General features: G+C 33.1%; 1 protein-coding gene across 6 annotated transcripts in view; it reads right to left on the reverse strand.

Annotated features, from left to right (window-relative positions):
- The window catches only part of ZNF608 (zinc finger protein 608), a 235,697-nt gene that overhangs the window by 109,530 nt on the left and 100,975 nt on the right, over positions 1 to 25,192 (reverse strand). For all 6 annotated transcript variants that reach the window (XM_074281957.1, XM_074281950.1, XM_074281953.1 and 3 more), the window contains one exon: positions 1,417 to 1,672. In XM_074281957.1, the coding sequence (XP_074138058.1) occupies positions 1,417 to 1,672 (256 nt within the window). The remainder of the gene's footprint in view (positions 1 to 1,416; positions 1,673 to 25,192) is intronic.

Genomic DNA, 25,192 nt, shown 5'->3' on the forward strand with positions numbered 1-25,192 from the left:
TTTTGATTTGTGAAATGCAAATTAAAACAACTTTAAGATGCCACCTCACACTTATCAGATTACCTAATCTGATTAAAAAAGAGGAAATGGTAAATATTAGAAAGAATGTGGGAAAATTGGGACACTACTAGATTTGGTTACATTGTGAACTGGCCCAACCATTTGGGAGAGCAATTTGAAATTATGCCCAAAGAGCAACCAAATTGCTTCATATTCTTTGACCCAGCAATATCTCTAACAGGTCTATATCCCAAAGAGATTATAAAAAAAGAGAAAAGAACCTTGAATTGCAAAAAATATTTATAGCAGCCTTTTCTATGGTGTATTGGAAACTGAGGGGATGCCCATCAACTGGGGAATGGTTGAACAAACTGTGGTATATGAATATAATGAAATACTATTGTATAATAAGAAATGTTGAACAGGCAGATTTCAGCAAAACCTAGAAAGACTCATACAAACTGATGCAAAGTAAAAAGAGCAGAACCAGGAAAACACTGCACACAGCATCAGCAGCATTGTGTGATGATCAACCTTATGAATAACTCAGTTCCTTTTAGCAACACAATGATCCAACACAATTCTAAAGAATTTATGAAGTTGAAAATAACATCCAAATGCAGATACAGAATGGATGGACTCTGAATGCAGATCAAACAATATTTTTTAACTTACTTTATTATTTCTTGTTTTTTTTTTTTGTTTCTTCTTTCACAACTGTGACTAACTAATATAGAAATGTATTTTACTTGATAGTACATGTAGAAACTATGGCAAACTGTGTACCATCGTTGAAAGAGAGAAGAGAAAAATTTGGAACTCATTACTTTAAGATTTAACAAACACTTTATCACAAGGATCTTGTAAAGTAGATAATGGAATCATTATCCCCATATAAAAAATAAAGAAACTGAGGCTCTGAGATGTTACATGGGGGCCCATTGTCATTTGAACCCAAGTGTTATTCCAAGCCCAAAACACCAAATGAATCTATTCCTATTTGTTCTATTACTTTTATTCATAAAACAACCATAACCAGGATGTTTCCATGGCCCATACTAACTGGTGATTCCTTTCAATATAGATTGTGAATATAGATATTCATTTTTAAAAATCTATTAAAATGTGTCATGTTAAAATGAATAAGTTTGAAGTCATTTTTCTTATTTAGATAAACAGTTGCTAATAGTGAAGGAAAAATTCAGTCTTCTACTTCCATTTAGTCTTCAAAGAGAATTTTAACTAGTAAAAATAGTCACACACAAAAAAGGGAAAGACTTGCCTATAAAAACAAAAACCAATAAATGATCTGAAAAGTCAATTATCTTTTCTCTCAGTACAGATGATAAATTCTCTTAAAGATAAATATAAATACAACAAAAACAAAAAAGTAATAGAAATTCAAAAGAAATTTACCTTCGTCTGTTTCATGCCACACAATCCCTTCCAGGTTCACACTGGTTCCAGGCTCACAGGGTCCCAGACATTCAGGCTCAGTTATTACTCCAACTTCACATGTATTAACACCCACTGAACGAGTTCGTACCAAAAGCTGTTCAACTGGGGCTGCAATATTGGATGAAGATGAGGAAAAGTAGGAAGGCAGAATCTGAGGCGTGATGCTACTGGAAATTGGTGGTGGTGGTGCTGGCACTGTGAACAGGGGGTCAACCTGAAAAACAGACAAGCTTACTGCAGTGGAGTTGAGCAGGTAATTCATACAAGCAATAACAATATTATAACTGTATTAACTCTGGAAAAGATCACTATTCAAAACTCCTACTGGTACTTCAAATGCAATTTGGATATCTTTAATGATGCTAGAAAATAACACATAATTAAAAGTATAAATATAATATTCTTTATGCTAAACAAGGTCCAGCAAGTTTTAAATTTTCAGTTATGCCTGAATTATTTAGATTAATGTCATAAAATAGCTCTACATAATTTGTAACACATGAAAATAAGCATTACAAAATGAAAAATGCCCTTACCCCACACCATTTAAAGGAAAAGCTTATTTAAAAAAAAAAAAAGTCTACAATATATGTTTCTCTGTATCACCACAAGAAACCCTAATGAACACCAGACATCTATCTAGGTAGATAAAAATATTAATAAAAATTTTCAAAGTCCATTTTAATTTCAAAGTGACAAATACATTCATGAATTTATTCATAACTAAATCATTCTAGTTGCAGAAATATGTGCATTAAAATTCATATTTAGCTCTGAAATTCTTAAACTGGATATTAATATTTTTAAACATCTCCTGAGTAGATATTAATTATCAGTAGACTTTGTAGACATGACCAAGAATATTAAAATTATTTTGCAGTGATATTTCACAACTTTTATTTTGCTCACTTGACCCAAAATAAAACACAATTAACTGAAGCCATATAGTAAATGAAACATTCCTGTTCACCTTCTCTACTGCTTATGGACATTTTGAGCTGAGGTCTTTTCTTTCTTCTTAGTATCTTCTAGATTAAATTGTCTGTGAGGAGTTGGGGAAATAATTAGCACAGTGCTTAACATACAGAAGACGCTTAATAAATGGAAAGTACTGGCTGCCAGCCATAATATCCTCTTCTTACCTAGCCAGTTAGAAAACTTTATAATCACCACACAGACATGAATACTGGTATAGATGTATTTGTACATGCATGTGCACATACACGCACACACACTGTCTATCAGATTTCAGGTAGGAAGCAGAATAACCACCAAAAGCCTGGAAATATCCTTTAATTTTTTTTTATTATTATTTGAATCAGACCTGTGATTTTATTGGAATGAGGAACTTTTGGTAAGGAAACTCCTTCTATCAACTCGGTTCATTAATTGTTCTGTAATTTATAACCTTAAGAGAATTTGATATACTACGAATTTAAGTGATTTGACCAAAAGTGACACAGGCAGAGCAGATCTGAAGTTAACTTTCAAATCACATCTTCCTTATTCAAGAGGCCACTTCTAATATCTATTTGCCACATTGAATCTCTGCAATTTTTACTGTTAACAATGCCCACATATAATGGCTCTATATATAAACACTTAGTATTCATCTGTATACTAGCTAAAAATCCATCTTTAATCTCACAGAATGATGCTAATTGTCAGATTATTTAATATTGAAAAAAGCTATCAATTGTTTTCTTAAGAAAGGAAAAAGGTAACATATTACATAATCAAACAACCTACACAAGGAGAAACATAGTGCATATTCTTTCAATTGGATGTCTCCAATCACATATGTAAATAGGGACACTTATTTAGAAATACAGATAAAACTCATACTTGCTTATGCATTCATATTTTCCTAACAAATTTTCTAAGAATTCAGCACTTTTAATGTACAAATCTGTATAAAATTATGTGTGCATATGTAATAAAATGAACTCTGATTTAAACAGCTGATATTGTCAGCTGTTTCAGATTTTTTCATATGACTGAAGGAACAATCTCTACAATATGTATTTCATTAAAATGATAAACTGCTATTAAATTAGCTGAGAAGATTCATAATTTAAGAAAGCATTCTTTCGCCAACTGTCCATTAAAAGAACTTAATTTTCTATTTTCAAATTCACCATAAAATTTCCTTAGTTTGGTGTTCTTTTGTTGTTCTTGATTATTTTTATTACAATGTCTTTGAACACATTTACAAAAGCTAATATTAAATTTAGTGAGTCAAGTTTTCACACAAATGTAGCATAATGCAGATCAAAGTTCACCAAGATGTTCATATTTGATAAACTGACCACAAATGAAGAGGGAAAAGCCAGACAAAATATCCACAATAGTAATGACATACTGTTTACCTAATTTAAGGGTTTGCGATGTTATAATAATATTTTAGACTAAAAAAGAGAAATAAAACTAGAAGTAATAAATCAACTTTTTTTAACTTTGGATGTTTCCCACTATTTAACAAAAACCTTTTTAAATTTTATTTTTAATGATTTACTAATACTATTTTTATAAGTGTGATTTCCCAATAATCTCCACAGTACCACACTCCTTTATAAATACAAGATCATGTAAAGAATACATGTTTATGCTTTTTTTCATTCTTTATATATCTTTACTATTTTTACACGTTTTCATGTTCAACAACTTGTTGGATTTTGTCCTATTCTATTAGGTCATTCAAGTTTAATTGAATTATTTAAACCATATTCATTTGTTTATGATAGTTATGATTCTGTACATCCATTTATTTCTCTAGTGTTAATTTTTATGCCCTTTCTTCTTTAAGTCAGTACTTCCTCCTGAGAATACTAATTTCCTATGTTAATTTACATCCACATATGGAGACACATACAGATTATATACTATGCATATGTGTGTATATTTTCCCTTACATGTCTTACCCTCTTTCAAAATTAGAGACTTAGTTCTTCACCACAAATCTGGTTTACAAATAGAACAGGGTCAAGGCCACAATGAATTGTCTTACTTTTTTCATTAAAAGTAACAAATTAAGAGATGAGAAACCTCTGGTTGACAAAGCAGCCAGCTTTCAACTTTTTGCAATAATACTCCAAAACCTAGGGCATTACCAGCAGTGCTGCTTTTCTACCCACCAACCTCCTATCCTCTTATTACCCAGTCTGCCACCACATGTTTTATATCCCCAGGCCTTTTCATATGTCCTACAGATGAACTTTCCTATATATGCTGTCTCCTTATGTAAAAAATATGACTTTCTAAAAAGTAGGAACCCTCTCATTAAAAAAAAAAAGATTGTATCCCTTGTGTTTAATGCTTGACACATATGTAAGCACTTAAAATGTTTATTCATTTATATTCATTTGAAGTGTATGCAAGTCAAATATTTAGCTCACCTCTCCTGTTGTTATTGTTGTTGCTGCATCTGTCGCTGTATTCCAAGAATAATTCAAAAGCTTCTTTTCTGATAAAATCCAATTTTTATTTCCTTGATGATTGTGCTTAGCTTTGTAGAATATTTTGGTAGCAGCTTTAACTCCTTTCTTTTTGGAACATACTATTCCATTCTTTTGTCTTTATTTCCAAGACTATTGGGTAATCACAGGTTATTTGAATTGGCATCCCTTAATAGCTGAAGGTCTTTCTCCTACATACTTGCAATATTTGTTGTTTATTACTGAAATTTTGACATTTAACCAGTACTTGCCTAGGATTTTTAAGAATGGGTTTTTCATTGGCAATAATAGGAGAAACTGAGTAAACAGCACTTTGTTTTCTATATTTAAAAGTTCTGGACATGTTAAAGTATGATTTCCTGCCAAATGAAATTCAGATTCTTAGAAGTATTGTCTTCTTCTGGGAGATCCTTAAATTATCTCTGTGCCTCTAGTCTTCAAGGTCAATTGTTTTGTCTTGTGTAAAATTCATGGATTCTTTTAACATTGTTGCCTTTTGCTTCATCTGCATCAGTGGAGGAAGCACTCAATGACTGGCAATAGGTGTAATAATTAATATGGTATTTCCTTTCTTCCCTCCCCATTTTCATTCTCACTGCAAAACCAGAAGAGATGTAGTTACTATCCTGTGAATAGTTCCATACCTACTCTATGTGACCAGTATTTGATGAATCTGTGAAATACTGGGTTTGGAATATCTATCTAAGATGAATAAGAAAAAACATTTTTCTTCACCCCCCCCTTTTTTTAAGGGTGGAGGAAGGTTAAAAATTTAATTGATTTTTCAAACAAGAAAAATGTGACTTCTCTCCCTTGATCATTCCCTCCTTCCTACTAAGAAAAAAGAAAAGAAAAGAAAAGAAAAGAAAAGAAAAGAAAAGAAAAGAAAAGAAAAGAAAAGAAAAGAAAAATCCCTGTTACACACAAATTACCCCACTAGATATGTCCAGAAACAATGTTTCATTGGTCAGAGTATATCACTTCTCTGTTAGGAGTTGAGGAGTACATTTCATCATGAGTGTTTTAGAATCATGGTTGATGACTTGCATTTATCAAAGCTCTAATGTCTGTCAAAATTGTGTGTCTGTATTATAATGTTTTTATTGTATAAATTCGTTCTCCACACTCTGTATCAATTTGTGCAAGAGTTTCCAGGTTGCTCAGAAATCTTTTCCCTGAATTATTTCTTATAGTATAGTAATATTCCATTATATTCATATACCCTAATTTGTTGTGTCCTCTGAAGTTTCTAATTCTTTGTCACATTTTCCACCCAAAAAACTGCTATAAATATTTTGTACATGAATCCTTTGCTCTTGGTTAATAGGGATATTCTGGGTGAAAGGATATGCATAGTTTAATACATTTTGGGGCTCAGTTTCAAAATATTTTCCAGAATGGCTGGACAGATTCATAATTCTATCAATAGAGCATTCACGTACCTGCTTTGCCATAAGTCTTCCAGTTTAGCAATATTTACCAATTTAACAAATGTGAAGTAGAAAGTCATAATTGCTTTAATTTGCATTTCTCTAATTATCAATGTTTAGGATGAATTTTTTTCATGTCTATCGATAACTAGAGTTTCTTCTGAAAAGTGTTTATTGATTTATCATTTCTCAGTTGCTTATAAATCTTAATCAGTTCCATATATGTACATATGCATATGTGTAAATGTGTGTACATATATCTTTAAACTAAGACCTTTACTAGAAAAACTTTTAAATTCTTTCCCTCTTACCTGCTTCTCTTCTAATGTTAAGTGATCTTGTTTTGCCTTTTGTCAAAATGTTTTAAATTTGTATAATCAAACTCATTCATTTTATCTCCTGTGAGACTTTCTACCTTTTCTCTGATCATGAACACTTGAACTATTCATAGACCAGAAAGGTAGTTTTCTCCTTGTTCCTCTTAATTATTTGTCAACTTTATGTTACCTTTTATCCTTATATATTCATCTCAACCTTATCTTGATATAATTTTTGAGATAATAGTGTATAACTACTTTCTGTCAGACAGTTTTCTAGTTTTTTCTCTACAGATTTGTCAAACAGTTAATTCTTACTCCAGTAGCTGGAATATTTGGGTTTATCAAACACAAGGTCATAAAGTTCATTTACTTCTATTTATTACATACCTATTCCACTGTATAATCTATTTCTTAACATGTATTTTATAATTTGAGACATATAACAGCTAGTATTCCTTCTTTTCCTTCTTTATTGATTATTTACCTGAAGATTCTACATATTTTTGTTCTTCTGGATTAACTGTGCTGTCATTTTTTAAATTTTTTGGTAAACTGACTGGTATGGAACTGAAAGAATAAATAAATTTAGGTAATACTGTTATTTTTTAAATTACAAATTAATAACTAATTATATTGTTTTTCTAATTAATTTGGTTTGTCCATGAAAAATTAAGATTCTCCAACTAATTGAAGATGTCTTAAAATGTGCAGAGGGTTTTGTAGTTTTACTCATATCATTCCTTACTGTATTTTAGCAAGCAGAGTGCCAAGTATTTTGTTTTCTATAGTTATTAAATGAAGAAATTTTATCACTTCCTGATTGATTTTGTTGGTAATATAAATAAATGCTTATGATTTATGATTTATATCTTGCATCTTTGCTTAAGCTATTGTTGCAATTAGTATTTTAGCTGACTAAAGTTCTTCAATCAAACCATTCTGTTTATATTTCTTTGACCATGTTTATTACCTGAATTTCTTTTTCTTGTTTTATTCCTATAGTTAACATTTAATAATAGTGATTTATGTATAACTTTGGCTTTATAATTTATCTTATTAGAATGACCTCTATTCTCTTTCCATAAATTAAAAGGAAAAAAAAAGAAAAGAAAAAGTTTGACTTTATCCTCATTGCAGATGATTTTGGCTCTTGATTTCAGATATTTATCATATAGAGAGAAAAATGCATTTATTCCTATTTTCTATCAAAAAAATAGGAATGTGTTTTTTTTTCTTGTCAAAAGCTTTTTTTCTATTTTTTTTATTTCTGTTTCTCTTGTTACAAATATACTTGTTTTCTTAACATTGAACTAATCCTACATCTCCAGTTATGTGTTACTGTGTACTCCCTTTACCAAATGGTTTTCTGTTTTTATTCTCCTTGGTGTAAATAATGAGCCTTTGCTTTTTTTTCATAAGATAAATTTAGTAGAGCCTCTTCTTTTCCTATTTTAAAAACATTTTTAGTAATAGTGACATTAATTATTCATAATATTTATACACTTTTTTTAAAATCCACTCCTGAGTCTGCCATTTCCTTGAGAGACCATATATGCCTTGCAAGTTGTTAGTTTTACAGGGATATAATTGGATGAAAGTTTCTTATACTTTATTTCTTCAGTGATTTTGAAAATACCTTTTCCTTTTCTGGTACTGATAAATTGATTTTTTCTTCATTTTCATATTAGCTAATAATTTATCCACTTTATTGTTGTTGAGGTATCTTTAAGCACCTACTTTTATTTATTAATTCAATGTGGGTTTTTTGTTAATCTTTGTTTCTGAAATTTTATACTGTATTGTTTAATACAAAATGTGTAAGTTGTTCATTATCTATGACTTGTTTATTTTTTTAAAATTTATGTCCAATTCATTATCTGATTTCACTATCACAATTCACTTATGACAGTTTACAAATATTCCTCTAAGAAATATGTTAACTGCATTCCAAAAATATGAGTATAAAATATATCATTGTTGCCATTATCTTTAATTAAATTGTTGATATAATTTGACCGTTGACCACTTCATTCCTTAGGATTAAGTTAACCTCTAATTTTGAAAGATTTATTCAGTAGCTCTGCCTTAACTAATATTATTATTATTTTGTATTGAGGATTATAAAAGATGTATTGGTGTTTTCATGCATTTCTTGAAGTTTTAATGTATTAATACATGATCAAATTTTGTGATGGTTTAATGAATAGATGGAAATATAAATTTCAGATTACTGCATAAGAATCTATCATATATAACTTTTTAAATATTTCATTTAGGACCTCCACTTCTTTCAATTTATGTTTTAATTATATTTATCTAAGTCTGTGAAGAGTAAATTGAGGTCATCCACTATGACTGTTGTATTATTTTCCTTTAACTTTCCTTTTAAGTAGTTGGATGTTATATATCATTTGGTGCATATTATATGCAGAATACATTCCCATTGCCTATGATACCTATCAGCAAAATATGGTTTCTCTTTCAATAAAATTGTGGGGGGTTTTGCTGTAACCTTACCTAAGAACATGATTACCAATCCCTGACTTTCTTTTATACTTTAGCTGAAGCATAATAGATTTTGCTAAGCATTCTTATTTTAAATATATGCAAGTAGATGGCACAATGTTCTATTTATGGGGCTTGGAATCAGAATGACTCTTCTATGAGTTTAAATCCAGCCTCAGAAACTTACTAGCTATGTAACCTTGGGCAAATAACTTAATCCTGTTTGCATCAGTTCCTCAACTATAAAATAAGCTAGAAAAAGAAATGCAAACCATTCCAGTATCTTGGCCAAGAAAACCTCAAAATGGGGTCACAAAGAGTCGGTCACAATTGAAATGACCTAACAACTACCTGTCCATTTAAACTGTTTCTTGTTAACAAAATATTAGTGGATTCTGTTTTCTAATATAGTTTTCTATTTGCTTCCATATTATAAATTCATCTCATTGACATAATTATAATTATCATTAATTGTCTGTTTTTCTCTATACCCTTCTCTTATACATTTCCTTCTGTTTCCTACGTTGCTCTTTATAAAGAAGAGAGTGGTAAAAGAGGAATGTGATCAACAGCAATTTTATTGTTTTGGGACACAAATTGCTTCTGTTTCTTTGTCTTTTCTTTTTCCTTCACTCAATGCCTAATCACAGGTTCTTTTTCTTTCTTTTTTTAAGAAGTCTTTCTTCAAAATCCATCCTCTTAAAGCTTTTTTTAATTTGGCATTAATCTCTCTTAATCTATCTTTCCTTTTATTACTTTTTATGCTGCTCTCCATTCCATCCAGTTTCCCTGTCACTTTCTTGCCCTACCTCTTCCTCCTTGTTTGTAGTCTTATGCTTAAAAACCCCAATGATGCAAAATAATTTCCCCCATGCTTTGTGCTCTTCTCCCCTCCCCTATCCATTGTATTCCTTTTCCCCTCATTTTCCATTCTTCTTTTTAAACTAATCAAAACATAATCATACCATTGCCAAACTCTCTGTTTTGTTAGACTTCCTCTATCACTCCAATGGCTTTCAAGTCATCCAATGACTTTTAAGTCATATTTCTTGGATTAGATTTCCAGGTCAGTTCTTTTTAAAAATGAGATACTTTATATTTTCTTGTATTTTTTAGCCATTTCATTTGTTTCAACATTTCTTAATACTTATGATATAGAGTCATTAATTGTCCACTGTAATTTTCATGGTTAAGCTTTTGTACATTTTGTGCCAGGCTGTTCATTTTCTTTCAAGTCTTTCTTCCACAGATCTTGTTTTGTTTTGTTTTTTACCATTTTTCTCTAGTACTAGCATTTTATTTTTGAAAATATTTTTATCTTTAACATTTATTGCTTCATCTCTTCTGATAATTCTAGATGAACTTGTATCTCAACTGTTTTTTTTTTTTATTTTGAAGTTTTGATTGTAGATGGTTTTCAGGCAGTCTTTTCTTCAGGGATTCTGTTTTTTAATGTCCCTATAATCAAAATTATTCTCTGTGATGGGATTCCTTTTGTCATCGTCGTTGTTGTTGTTGCTTATTTATTCAGCTTACTTCCTAACTTTGGATTTTATTATGTACAGATTGGACTCTGAAAACTTCTGGAGGAAATATCTGGTTTAAGCTTGTGTTCTCTTGAGTTCTGCTACTTTCATAGGGTAGTTTGTTTCTCCAAGATTTCATGAACAGCTCAGGCTGAAGACCTGCAAGCTTTTAGTGATCATAATGTGATTTGACTCAGGATAATACTGCTCTCTTACTCTGAGATCTGCAGTTTCCTGACCTGTCTGTGGGTCTGAACAAAACCCCTGTGGGCCTATCCCTAATTGGAATTCTAGTAGACTTCTCTTAGATTAAACGATCAACCACCTAGAAAGTTCAGGTTCAACGTGAAAGAATTTCATTTTCTACTTTAGTCTGGGTTTCCTGCCCTAGTTATTCTGATGCAGGCTTTCATATTGAGTGAATGCTAGAACAGAAACCTTTTTCACTCATAAGGTCAGAATCCCAAATCTATTATTCTGATCAAACCATTGTTTGATTCTTATTCTATAAACAATCTAGGAATATGCTAACATTTCTTGTTCTGGAATGCCATTCCAAGTACAAGTTCCCTCCTCAGTTCACCCTAGTACTAGGTCCTGGAACTGAGCAGTGAGAGACAAATCTACCAATTAGCATTTGTTCCTACAGTCTGCTTAAAGTCAGAGTGATCTGTGTGGGTCTGAGACCTCCTTTCTCTCTGATATACTGCCTTCATCTTATTTCATGAAATAGGATAACCTGCTCTATTCCTAGTTAAGGCTATCCTCAATGTCCACAGAACTATTTGTCTCCTCATGAAAACCTGGGTTCAAAAATGACTCACTGGGTTTTTACCAATTGGGACTTAATCCAATATTGTCTACATCTCTGGGGAGGAATTGTGGGAGTCCTTCTCCTTCACCTTAACCCTATTTTCACTTTGTCTTTTTTTCCATACACCTACTATGTTTTTAAAGTATTGTGTGAATCACTCAGTCTACAAGGATTTGAAATGAGTTTGTGTTTCTCAAGAAATTTATTATCTAGTAGAAAGATGATCCAAGTAAAAAATATTTTAATGATTAGAATAAAGCCAAATAGCATAGTTGATTCATGAAGACAAAAAGGTTTATGAGGATAATGAGAAATGAGAGATTGCAGAAAATGCTACCATCTTGTGATAAACTGGTTTAAATGAATAAGTCTCTCAGGACATGAGATCTTCCTCTCTTGCTACCTTAATATTCGGCAGGTCCTCTTTTCTTCTGACCTGAGCCAACTCCCTTTGTAACTGTATGGCTAAAGTGCTTGGTGCACTCTCTTCCTGTATTGAGGCCATACTCCTCTCAAAACTGAGTTTATTGCACTATTCCATAAATCTCAAATCAAAGACATTTTTCCATTCTGGAGAGTGCCCAGAAATCAATGCACTATACTTTCAGAAGAAAGTACTCAGGATACAGGCCTATTGCTTCAGACATAGGGCACCTTCCCTAGCTGAGCACCTTTTGGGTGAAGACCTAGATAATCTACTCCATTAAGGAGTGGAATGTTTCTCTTCAAACCAAGAATCAGTTGTCTAATTCTGTCAGCAACAGAAGTTATGGATTAACTTAATGAAATGATGTAACTTGGGCTGATTCTATTGGAAACAAAAAGCCAATATTTTATAAATTCACCTTTCTGGTGTTGCTGTTTTTCCTAACTCTAGATCATCTCCTTCCAAAGTTATCTGAATCTCTTCTTCATTATTAAAGTGTCTACTTAATTGAAGTGACTACTTCAGTATTTGAGTGTCTACTTAAATCAGACCCAGCTATGCAGCCCTGGGGTCTGGAAATCAAAATCTGATCTTCTTCCCCTCAAGCAGCAATATATGGGGCTCCAAAAATCCTTTGCCCTTCAACTAGATAATGAAGAGATTCAATAGTTGACCTCGAACTTTAACTTCTCACTCCTGAGAATCTCCAGATGACGGGTTATATTTTCATTTCCACGATGCCAATTTGCTTTCAGTGTAGACTTTCAATGTCAACTCCCACTCATGTAAATTTTTCTGTAATGGTCAATAAAAACCAAGGAATAATTGTGCAAAGCTGTATTTTTTTAACTTCCTGAGTGAAATCCTTTGAGATTTAACCCTAAATCCTTTTAGGCTTTAATAAGATATATTCTTGATCCAACTTGGCATTATTCTCATATAGAGTATAAAAGGCTGTAGTGAAACTGAACCCTGGGGATATAGTGGGAGTAGTGAGTATCTGAAGATCCAACCCCAGCCAGTATAGCTTAAGATATGTGACATTGTCAACACTTGAAATAAATCAAACAGTTAAATAAGTCAGGGGACTAAAGGCTAATTATTAATCCAATGATATAGGAAGTATCCTAATGGCCTAGATACAAAAGAACCAAACAGAACACAAGGAGTAGGACTTCAAGCTAGTAATCAGAAGATCATCTTGAGCAGCACAGAAGAAAGGAAACTGGCTCCAGCTAAAACAATGATCTTTGCTTAATATCCTTTCCTATTCTGAATATTCTTCTCCTATGTAAGCAAACTTTAAATATCCCATGTTGAAGGAGCATATGATATTCTAGTCTCTAAGTTACCACTTTGACTTGAGTGATGCCTTCCCTAGATCACTAAGTAACAATGACATTCTTGCCTCCATCCCCTAGTCACTTATTTCATTCAATTAATGATTATTTTCCATACATCTTCCCACTACTCCAATTATGTTAGTCTGAGTCTTACAATTTTGAGGTATATAGGGGAAACAAAATTCCCAATTCACAAGTCAATTACTTAACTACATAAAGAATATAAAACCAATTTAAGGATACAGGTCTTAGAGTGCATGGTATAAATCATAAAAGGAGTTCATGCAGAAACATGATTACCCAATTTGATACCTGAAGGTGACCTCAGTCAACTAATCCACAACCTACATACCAAAAGAATCTCCAATGTAACATGTTCAGATTGGACATACTATAAAAGTTAGATATAGTTTGCCTCACTTCTTATGAGTTCTAGAAGTGTGATTAGAACATGAAGAATTAACAGAGCTGTATACTTAAGAGAATTAAGTCTGAAGAGCAATGTATTCTAAGTTACAAGGGTCTTTTACATATATAAAACCTTTTTATTTTTTTTTAACGGTGAGGGTGCCACATCATCAGTATAGCCATAACAAGCTAGCCATAACTTCTCAGACTCTTTCTTGTTGCCTTCTAAGGCTAAAAGAAACAACTAGGGATTGGATTAGGGTAAATAAAAACTAAGTTAGAGTACGCAAATTTGTATAAGTCCACAGGTTTTAACTAACTTCAGAGAAATAATGTATATTATGTATTACCATATAGAGAAGGAAATGAAGGAAGGGTTATAATTTCAGGAGAAACCAGATTTGCTAATGAGGAAAGATGTAAAGGAAGGATGAAATCAGGGAATTAGATTTAATTTTTATTAAATCTGAAAGAATTCTCCTAATGCCAAATGGACACTGACGTGACACTGACTTTTTAAAAATACCATACTGGTGCCTGAGAATTACAGAACTGTAGATTTTGATACTTGATAGTGACCTCAAATAGTCAATTAAATCAACATATGCACCAAGAGAATTCCCACTGTAACACATCTCCTAGGAGAATGTACCAATTTAAACAACCTATTCTCTTTTTGAACAGTTCTAATTATTAGGGGCATTCCCTGAAATCAAGCCTAAATTTCTGATTCTGCTTTCTGAGTACAAACAGAACATATCTAATACCTCTGTCATATAACATATCCTTAAATATTTGAGGATGATTATCATGTCACACTAGAGTTTTCTTATTACCAGGCTAAATATGCCCAATTCTTCCAATTGACACATAAATATCACAGGTTTGAGAGCCCTTACCAAGCTTTTTGCTCTTCTTCAGACATTCTCCAATTTATCAATGGCCATATTAAAATATGGTATTCACTGCCACATGAATACAGTACTCCAAATGAGGTTGTTAGGAAAGCAAAGTGGGGATATAATGTTTCAATACATGAAAGCTAGGTTTTTCTTAATTCAGCTCAAGATTGCATTAGTTTTTTTGCCTACAAGATCAAACTTCTGAGGCACGTTGACTGCAGTCCATTAATCCTGCCCAGATATTTCTCAGTACTACTAAAAACTATTCACATTTCCCTCATCTTATATTTGTGAAACTGGTTTTTTGTGTTTTTTTTTTACCTAAGTGCAAGACTTTTTCCATTTACCCCTAATGAATTTCATCTTATTGGATTAAGCCCAATAAACTAGTCTGTCAAAATAATCATCTTTTGAAAAGTAAATAAATATACTTATTGGGTTTGAAGTGTAATCAAATTGAAAGTAAAGCTGGCAGAATAAGAAGAAATACGACTTGGCTCACCCATCAAATTTCCTCATAAATATTTGGAAAATATATCACATGGAGCATTTCCAGCATAAGAGTAGAAAGCACCAAAATAAGAAGAGTTGCAGGGAATCCCCAGCCTTGTTCAAGTTACAAGAAGGAGTCCCATCTGACAGCTTTATTGTCCACTGCCCAATTCTGGGTTACAGATCCAGATGAGAGAGACATAGTCACACACAGAGTAGCAATCTCTAACAAGTTTCAAGCTGCATATAAAACTAAGAACTTGTTCCAGAAACAAACAATGCATTTCTAAACATAGGAGCATAATACAGATTTATTTCTAGCCAACAGCCCAAGTAGGGGTTATTGTGAATGTGGACCTACAGCTACCCCATTTTGAGAATCATTCCATTTTGTTCATATATATATGTCTATACTCTCCCATCAGAGCTTGCAATGCAAAGTTACTCAAAATAGGGTGGCCCATGGTATTCTCTTAGGCAACCTAATCTGAGAAACGACCTAGCCTCCACTTCCTATTATGTTCCATTCTAGCAAAAAACCAGAGACCTAAAACTGAATAAAAAAGTGATTGCACCAGATCAGCCTCAAGGCCCAGTAACAGGGATCTTGTCAAATTAGCTTTGGCCTGTCCCCCTATCCTGAAACTTACATAAACCTTGTGTACTATGTCACTCAGGGAGTCTTTGATTCTTCAAAGTAAGACTTGCTTGCTAGTAAACTCAATAAACCCTAGTTGCTCCAAATTTCATTTCATAGTCATTTTGTTGTGCTCAACACCAACTCGTAATAACTAAGGAACAAGTATGCAAAGTGGAGTATGCAATTTTAGTGCTCTGAAAATGCAAAGCTTCCCAGTGATATAATAGTGGTTCCAACAAGCAGCAGTCTATTGAAATTCCAGACACAAGCTGACAAATTCAAACCTGTGTCAGGGCCTTGCTCAGATTAGGTGAGCAGTGAACATATATCTCCAAAGACTGCATCATTTTGAAAGCAGTTAAAGTTTTCAAGCCTTTAGTCTGTGTTTTCAAAGTAAGAGAAAGATCAAGAGAAGTTCAGGCCATAAATCTTCATGATCATTACTACAAGAAGTGTTCACAGTCCAACTTCAAAATAAGAAAATAAAAGTCCAAAAGTACTCTAAAATAACTAAACAAAAAGGAAGCTCACAGTAATGTGCTATTATGAAGAAAATTAAGCTCAAGACATAAGCACAGAAGATAATAACTTTAAAATATCTAAAAGAGAAGTCTTACTGAAAAAAAAATTGACTTGTACACAAAAAGTGAAAACCATGGAAGAAAAATATGAAAAAAGAATTAATACCTTGGATAAAAAGTATAAAACCATACCAAATGAAATATTTTTTGGAAAATTAGAATTAAATAAATAAAAGCTAATTATTCCATGAGACATCCAGAAACATTAAACCAAAGATTAAAGATTCAAAAAAAAAGGAGATTGAATTTGAGAATCACTGAGTGATCTGAAAGGCAAGATATTATAATTCAAGAAATCATTTTTATTTTAAATACCCATATTACTTAGAGCTAGAAAAAGTAGAAAATGAAAATAATTTACCAAATATTTCTTAAAATAAACTGCAAAATAAAAATTACCAGGAACAAAATTCCATTGTCCCAAGAGGAAAAAATACTGTAAGCATCCAGAAAAAAAGAATGCAAATAGTAAGAAATAAAACAATTCATACATGATTTAGCAACTATCATATTAAAGAAGAGAATTGTAAATATGATATTTCAGAATGCCAAAAAAAAAAAAAAAAAAAACACATAGAGGGAAAAAAATTAAGTAACTACACCTATGGGGTGAAAATTGAGTTTTAATGAACTAGAGGATACTCAAGCACTAATAATGAAAAGAAAAATATTGAAAAGATAATCTGACAAACACAGAGCTAATAGAGACAAAAAAGGCAAACATTAGCAAAAAAAAACCATAAGGGGACTTCCGGCCAAGATGGCGGCATGGAGGCAGACAGCTGCTTGAGCTCCTCATTTTCTCTCAGAACTTACTTCATGACAAGCCTCAGACTTAATGCTTGACCCAGAAAGAAATCCACAAATAATCGCCAAGAGAAGACATCCTTCAAAGTCGCCAGAGAAGGTCTGTGTTTGCTTGGGGGAGGATCAATCAGACTGGGCGCAGACTGAGGGCAGGCAAGCCAGACAGAGTGAGACAGGCAGCTCACAAAGCTCAGACCAGAGGGGGAGGGGTACGATCTCTGCCGTTTCTGTGAAAGGGCTTTTTCCCCAGTGTGGATGCTCCGTCTTGGCAGCAAGCCAGGAGCAGCGGAGAGGGTGTAAACACAGGAGGTGAAGATTAAAACCCCAGAAAGCCAGCGTCTCTCAGAACCCGGCCACCCCCAACCCCCACCTGGACTGACTCGGTGCGTTCTCAGAGCCTCAGAGCGCAGACTCAGTACAGTCATTGCTGTTCTGTTAGTGGCTCTCTGCTGCCCTACCCCCAGTCTGTAGAGGAAGCCCATTAATACCATCCAGCCCCATCCCCCACAAAACAGACCAATTATTTCTCTTGTCAGTTTGTTTTCTTTGATTCCTACTCTGACAAAATGAACAAAAAATTCAAAAGGGCCCTAACCATTGACAGCTTTTGTATGGAGAGTGAGCAGACTTCAAACACTGAGGAGACTAAAAACAGACTGTCCCCAGATGTATCCCCTAAGGGGGATATGAGCTACTCTTCAATACAAAAGAATCTCATAGAGGAAATAAAAAAGGCTCTCACAAGAGAGCTGGAAGAGAAATGGGAAAAGGGAAGGGAGGCTTGGCAAGAGAGCCTGGAGAAGTCATCCCATGCATTCAAAGACAGAGTGGATAAAGAGATCAAATCATTGAGAAACAAGATTAGTGATCTGGAAAAGGTAAACAACTCCAAGGAAAACAGGATTAGTGAGCAGGAAAAGGTAAACAACTCCAAGGAAAACAGGATTAGTGAGCTGGAAAAAGAAAACAGCTCTCTAAAAAATAAAATGGATAAAATGGAAAAAAATTCCATAGAAGATAAAAACTCAATTGGACAATTACAAAGAGATATTAAAAAAGTGAGTGAAGAAAATACATCATTGAAAATTAGACTGGAACAAGTAGAAATGAATGACTCAAGGAGAAACCAAGAGGTAGTCAAGCAAAACCAGAGAAATGAAACAATTAAAAAGAATGTCAAGTACCTTATTAGAAAGACAACAGACCTGGAAAACAGATCCAGGAAAGACAATTTGAGAATAATCGGATTCCCTGAAAAATGTGAGGAAAAAAAGAGCTTGGACACCATTTTCGAGGAAATTATCAAAGACAACTGCCCAGACATTCTGGAAACAGAGGGCAAAATAGACATTGAAAAAATTCATCGATCACCTACTGAAAGGGACCCTAAAATCAAAACGCCAAGAAATATAGTGGCCAAGTTCAAGAACCATCAGACAAAGGAAAAGATATTGGAAGCTGCTAGTCAAAAGCAATTCAGATATGGAGGAGCCACAATAAGGATAACCCAGGATCTAGCAGCGTCTACATTAAAAGAACGAAGGGCCTGGAACATGATATTCCGAAAGGCTAAGGAACTTGGTATGCAGCCAAGAATAACACACCCAGCAAGAATGAGCATCATTTTCCAGGGAAGAAGATGGACATTTAACGAAATAAATGAATTCCATCTATTTTTGATGAAAAAACCAGACCTACATAAAAGGTTTGATCTTCAAATACAGAACTCAAGAGATTTCTAAAAAGGTAAAAAGAAATCTTGAGAACTATACTTCTGCCAAAAAAAATATGTAAAGAACATATGTACAATTTGTCTTAGAAACTAGAGGTGGAAAGGAAATTATATCATAAAAAAGTGTAAAGTGATGGTACTACATCTCATGAAGAGGCAAAGGTAATCTATTATATCTGAGAGAAAGAAAGGAAGGAGATGAACATAGTGTGTATCAATAGACATATTCGATTTATGGTGAAACTTCTTCCACTTCATTGAAAAGTGAAAGGGAAGGAGTAAGCTAAGGGAAAGGGAAAACAGAAATTTCGAGGAAAAGGGGTAAAATAAGGGGAGGATCTTTAAGGTGGGGGAGGGATCCTAAAAAGGGAGGGCTGTGAAAAGCAAGTGGTGTCACCAGTTTAATACTGAGTAGGGGGGTAAAAGGGAAGGAAAGGGGAAAAGCATAAGCAGGGGTTAATAGGATGGCAAGCAATATAGAATTAGTCCTTCTAACCATAAATGTGAATGGGGCAAATTGCCTCATAAAGAGGAAGCAGTTAGCAGACTGGATTAAAAGTCAGAATCCTACTATATGTTGTTTACAGGAAAAACACCTGAAACAAGGTGAGACATTCAAACTAAAAGTAAAAGGGTAGAGCAGAATCTATTATGCTTCAGGCAAAACCAAAAAAGCAGGAGTAGCCGTCCTCATCTCAGATCAAGCAAAAACAAAAATTGATCTAATTAAAAGAGATAAGGAAGAGCATTATATCCTGCTAAAGGGCAGCATCAATAATGAAGCAGTATCAATATTAAACACATATGCACCAAGTAGTGCAGCATCTAAATTCTTAAAAGAGAAATTAAGAGAGCTGCAAGAGGAAATAGATAGCAAAACTATAATAGTGGGAGATCTCAACCTTGCACTCTCAGAATTAGATAAATCAAACCACAAAATAAATAAGAAAGAAGTCAAAGAGGTAAATAGAATACTAGAAAAGTTTGATATGATAGATCTTTGGCGAAAGCTAAATGGAGACAGAAAGGAATATACTTTCTTCTCAGCAGTTCATGGAACCTATACAAAAATTGATCATATACTAGGGCATAAAAACCTCAAAATCAAATGCAGTAAGGCAGAAATAGTAAATGCACCCTTTTCAGACCATAATGCAATCAAAATTACATTTAATAAAAAGCCAGGGGAAAATAGACCAAAAAATAATTGGAAACTAAATAATATTATACTAAAGAATGATTGGGTAAAACAGCAAATCATAGACATAATTAATAACTTCACCCAAGAAAATGACAATAATGAGACAGCATACCAAAATGTGTGGGATACAGCCAAAGCAGTAATAAGGGGAAGTTTTATATCTCTATAGGCCTTCTTGCATAAAATAGAGAAAGAGAGGGCCAACGAATTGGGCTTACAACTCAAATTGCTAGAAAAGGAACAAATTAAAAACCCCCAGACAAACACAAAACTTGAAATTCAAAAAATAAAAGGTGAGATTAATAAAATTGAAAGTAAAAAAAACTATTGAATTAATTACTAAAACTAAGAGTTGGTTTTATGAAAAAACCAGCAAAATAGACAAACCCTTAGTAAACCTGACTAAAAAAAGGAAAGAGAAAAAGCAAATTGTTAGTCTTGAAAATGAAAAGGGTGAACTCACCACCAATGAAGAGGAAATTAGAACAATAGTTAGGAGCTACTTTGTTCAACTTTATGCCGATAAATTCGATAACTTAAATGAAATGGAAGAATACCTTCAAAAATATAGATTGCCCAGATTAACAGAGGAAGAAGTAAGTAGTCTAAATAGTTCCATCTCAGAAAAAGAAATAGACCAAGCTATTAACCAACTTCCTAAGAAAAAGTACCCAGGACCAGATGGATTTATATGTGAATTCTACCAAACATTTAAAGAACAACTAACTCCAATGCTATGTAAACTATTTGAAAAAATAGGGATTGAAAGAGTCCTACCAAATTCCTTCTATGACACAGACATGGTACTGATACCTAAACCAGGTAGATTGAAAACTGAGAAAGAAAACTATAGACCAATTTCCTTAATGAATATTGATGCTAAAATCTTAAATAAGATATTAGCAAAGAGACTTCAAAAATCATCCCCAGGATAATACACTATGACCAAGTGGGATTTATACCAGGAATGCAGGGCTGGTTTACTATTAAAAAACTATTATTAAAACTATTAGTATAATTGAACATATTAATAATCAAATTAATAAAAACCATATGATTATCTCAATAGATGCAGAAAAAGCATTTGATAAAATCCAACATCCATTCCTACTAAAAACGCTTGAGAGTATAGGAATAAATGGACTATTCCTTAAAATAATAAGGAGCATATATTTAAAATCTTCAGTAAACATCATATGTAATGGTGATAAACTAGAACCTTTCCCTGTAAGATCAGGAGTGAAACAAGGTTGCCCACTATCACCATTACTATTCAATATAGTACTGTAGCGTGCTGTTGTCTCCAGAAGCTGCTGGATCGCTCTCTGGGAAGAGATCTGCTGTGTCAACTCAAATCTCTTCGACAGATTCTTCTTCCTGTAGTGAAGCGTTGTCTCCAGGCAGTTGCTGTTAACTCTTGTCCAGAGAAGTGACTTCCCTTCCTGCAGAGAGCTGCGTCAAGCCAGATGTAGTGCAGAGTCTTCTCCTTGAATCCTGGCTCTGAATCTCCTCCAGCTCTTATCCTTCTCCAGGCAGACTGACTTTCCAGGCCCACTGTTGCCTCTTTTTTCCTCCCAGAGAATGGGCGTGGGATAATGCAAGGGCTTCTGGGAAGAACCACTTCAGCCAATGAGCTTGCTCCTTCTATCAAGTCAACCTGAGTTCTCACCTTGTAATTGTCCAGACAACCTGAATTCTCACCTTGTCACTGTCCAGACAACCTGAGTTCTCACCTAGTAATCCTAACATAGTACTAGAAACTCTAGCCTCGGCAATAAGAGCCAAGAAAGAGATTCAAGGAATTAGAGTAGGAAATGAGGAAATCAAATTATCACTTTTTGCAGATGACATGATGGTATACTTAGAGAACCCCAAAGACTCTGCTAAAAAGCTATTAGAAATAATTCAGAATTTTAGCAAAGTCGCAGGATACAAAATAAATCCACATAAATCCTCAGGATTTTTATACATTACCAACCCAATCCAACAGCAAGAGATACAAAGAGAAATTCCATTCAAAATAACAGTCGATAGTATAAAATATTTGGGAATATATCTACCAAAGGAGAGTCAGGAATTATATGAGCAAAATTACAAAACACTTGCCACAAAAATAAAGTCAGATTTAAATAATTGGAAAGACATTCAGTGCTCTTGGATAGGCCGAGCGAATATAATCAAGATGACAATACTCCCCAAACTAATCTATTTATTTAGTGCTATACCAATCAGACTCCCAAGAAACTATTTTAATGACCTAGAAAAAATAACAACAAAATTCATATGGAAGAATAAAAGGTCGAGAATTGCAAGGGAACTAATGAAAAAAAAAAGTCAGAGGAAGGTGGTCTAAGTATACCTTATTTAAAGCTATATTATAAAGCAACAGTCACCAAAACCATTTGGTATTGGCTAAGAAATAGACTAGTTGATCAGTGGCATAGGTTAGGTTCACAGGGCAAGATAGTGAATAAAAATAGCAATCTAATCTTTGACAAACCCAAAGATCCCAAATTTGGGGATAAGAATTCATTATTTGACAAAAACTGCTGGGAAAACTGGAAATTAGTATGGCAGAAACTAGGCATGGACCCACATTTAACACCACATACTAAGATTAGATCAAAATGGGTGCAAGATTTAGGCATAAAGAACGAAATCATAAATAAATTGGAGGAACAGGGGATGGTTTACCTCTCAGACTTGTGGAGGAGGAAGGAGTTTGTGTCCAAGGGAGAACTAGAGACCATTATTGATCACAAAATAGAACATTTTGATTACACCAAATTAAAAAGTTTCTGCACAAACAAAACTAATGCAAACACGATTAGAAGGGAAGTAACAAATTGGGAAAACATTTTTACAGTTAAAGGTTCTGATAAAGGCCTCATCTCCAAAATATACAGGGAATTGACTTTAATTTATAAGAAATCAAGCCATTCTCCAATTGATAAATGGTCAAAGGATATGAACAGACAATTTTCAGATGATGAAATTAAAACTATTTCCACTCATATGAAAGAGTATTACAAATCACTATTGATCAGAGAAATGCAAATTAAGACAACTCTGAGATATCATTACACACCTGTCAGATTAGCTAAGATGACAGGAACAAATAACAATGAATGTTGGTGGGGCTGTGGGAAAACTGGGACACTGATGCATTGTTGGTGGAGTTGTGAAAGAATCCAACCATTCTGGAGAGTAATCTGGAATCATGCCCAAAAAGTTATCAAAATGTGCATACCCTTTGACCCAGCCATACTACTACTGGGCTTATACCCCAAGGAACTACTAAAGAAGGGAAAGGGACCTGTATGTGCCAAAATGTTTGTGGCAGCCCATTTCATAGTGGCTAGAAGCTGGAAGAAGAATGGATGTCCATCAATTGGAGAATGGTTGGGTAAACTATGGTATATGAATGTTATGGAATATTATTGTTCTGTAAGAAATGACCAACAGGAGAAATACAGAGAGGCTTGGAGAGACTTACATCAACTGATGCTGAGTGAAACGAGCAGAACCAGAAGATCATTATACACTTCAACAATGATACTCTATGAGGATGTATGCTGATGGAAGTGGATATCTTCAACATAGAGAAGAGCTAATCCAATTCCAATTGATTAATGATGAACAGAATCAGCTATATCCAGAAAAGGAACACTGGGAAATGAGTGTAAACTGTTATTTTTACCTTCTGAATCCAATTCTTCCTGTGCAACAAAAAATTCGGTTCTACACACATATATTGTATCTAGAATATACTGTAATATATTAAACATGTATAAGACTGCCTGCCATCTGGGGGAGGGGTTAGGGGAGGAAGGGAAAAAATCTGAAAACAAGTAAGTGCAAGGGATAATGTTGTAAAAAATTACCCATGCATATGTAATGTCAAAAAAAAGTTATAATTATAAAATAAAATAAAAATTAAATTATAAAAAAAAACAACATAAGGGAATAAAGAAAATTATTTTTTTTACATTTAAAGGAACCATGTAACTCCTCAGAAATCTGTTAGATGGTTTGGGAGTGACTCTATTATGTTTTAAGAATCTCAAATAAGAATGAAAAGAGTGAAGAAGAAAAATATATCAGAAAAAAAAGAAGAAAAAGGAATACTGACAAAAATCATCTCACATAATTGGCGTATGCAAATAGAAGTATATAGAAGAAGGAGAAGGAAGGATAAGAACAGTGATACTTGAACTTCACTTTCATCTGAACTATGGTAAAAAAATAAATAAAAATAAATATACACACACATACACATACACAAACAAAAAAGGGAATTATATATATATATATATATATATATATATATATATATATATATATATATATATATATATATACATATATACATATATATATTTATGTATATATATATATATGTATACACACACACACACACACACATACACAAACAAATATTTAGGTACAAAAATACATTGTCCAATAGGAAAACAGGACAGAAAAAGGTTAAGATAAAGGGAAGGATGAAAGAGAGGATAGGATGCATCAGAAACAACACAATCTTTTAAAAAAAGAAACAGAAAAAAGAGGGAAAAAAAGCATAACACAATAGAATGGACTGAAATACAATTAGCAATCATAACTGGAAATATTAATGGGATGAATAAAATAGAAATAAATATGGAATATAAATATAAAGAAATATAAAAGGAAATATAGAATGCAAGTAAATCATAAGAGAATATAACAATGAAGAATTCAAAGTCCAAAAATATATTATTTATCATAACACTATTAAAACAAAAAGACATACAAGAAATTTTTAAAAAGAAGATGGAGTAGAATCTAGTATTGCGTCTACTGGAGTAAAAAAAAGATAGTAGAAATAGTCATCATTATTACAGATAATGCCACAGTAAAAATAGATTCAATAAAAAGAGATAAATAGGAAAGCTACATTTTACTAAAAGGTAACTGGATGAATAGCAATACTAAATATGTGTGCAACAAATGGCCTGATATTTAAGCACTTAAAAGTGAACTTCAGAGAGAAAAAACATATGGTAAAATTACAATTGTGAGTCTCAATTTTGAACCTCTCTGACCCAGATAAAACTAAGCAAAAAATAAAATAAACAAAATAGTGAACAGAATTTTAAAAGTTAGAAA

Source organism: Sminthopsis crassicaudata, chromosome 1 (genome assembly GCF_048593235.1).
Source record: "Sminthopsis crassicaudata isolate SCR6 chromosome 1, ASM4859323v1, whole genome shotgun sequence".
Classification (NCBI taxonomy): domain Eukaryota; kingdom Metazoa; phylum Chordata; class Mammalia; order Dasyuromorphia; family Dasyuridae; genus Sminthopsis; species Sminthopsis crassicaudata.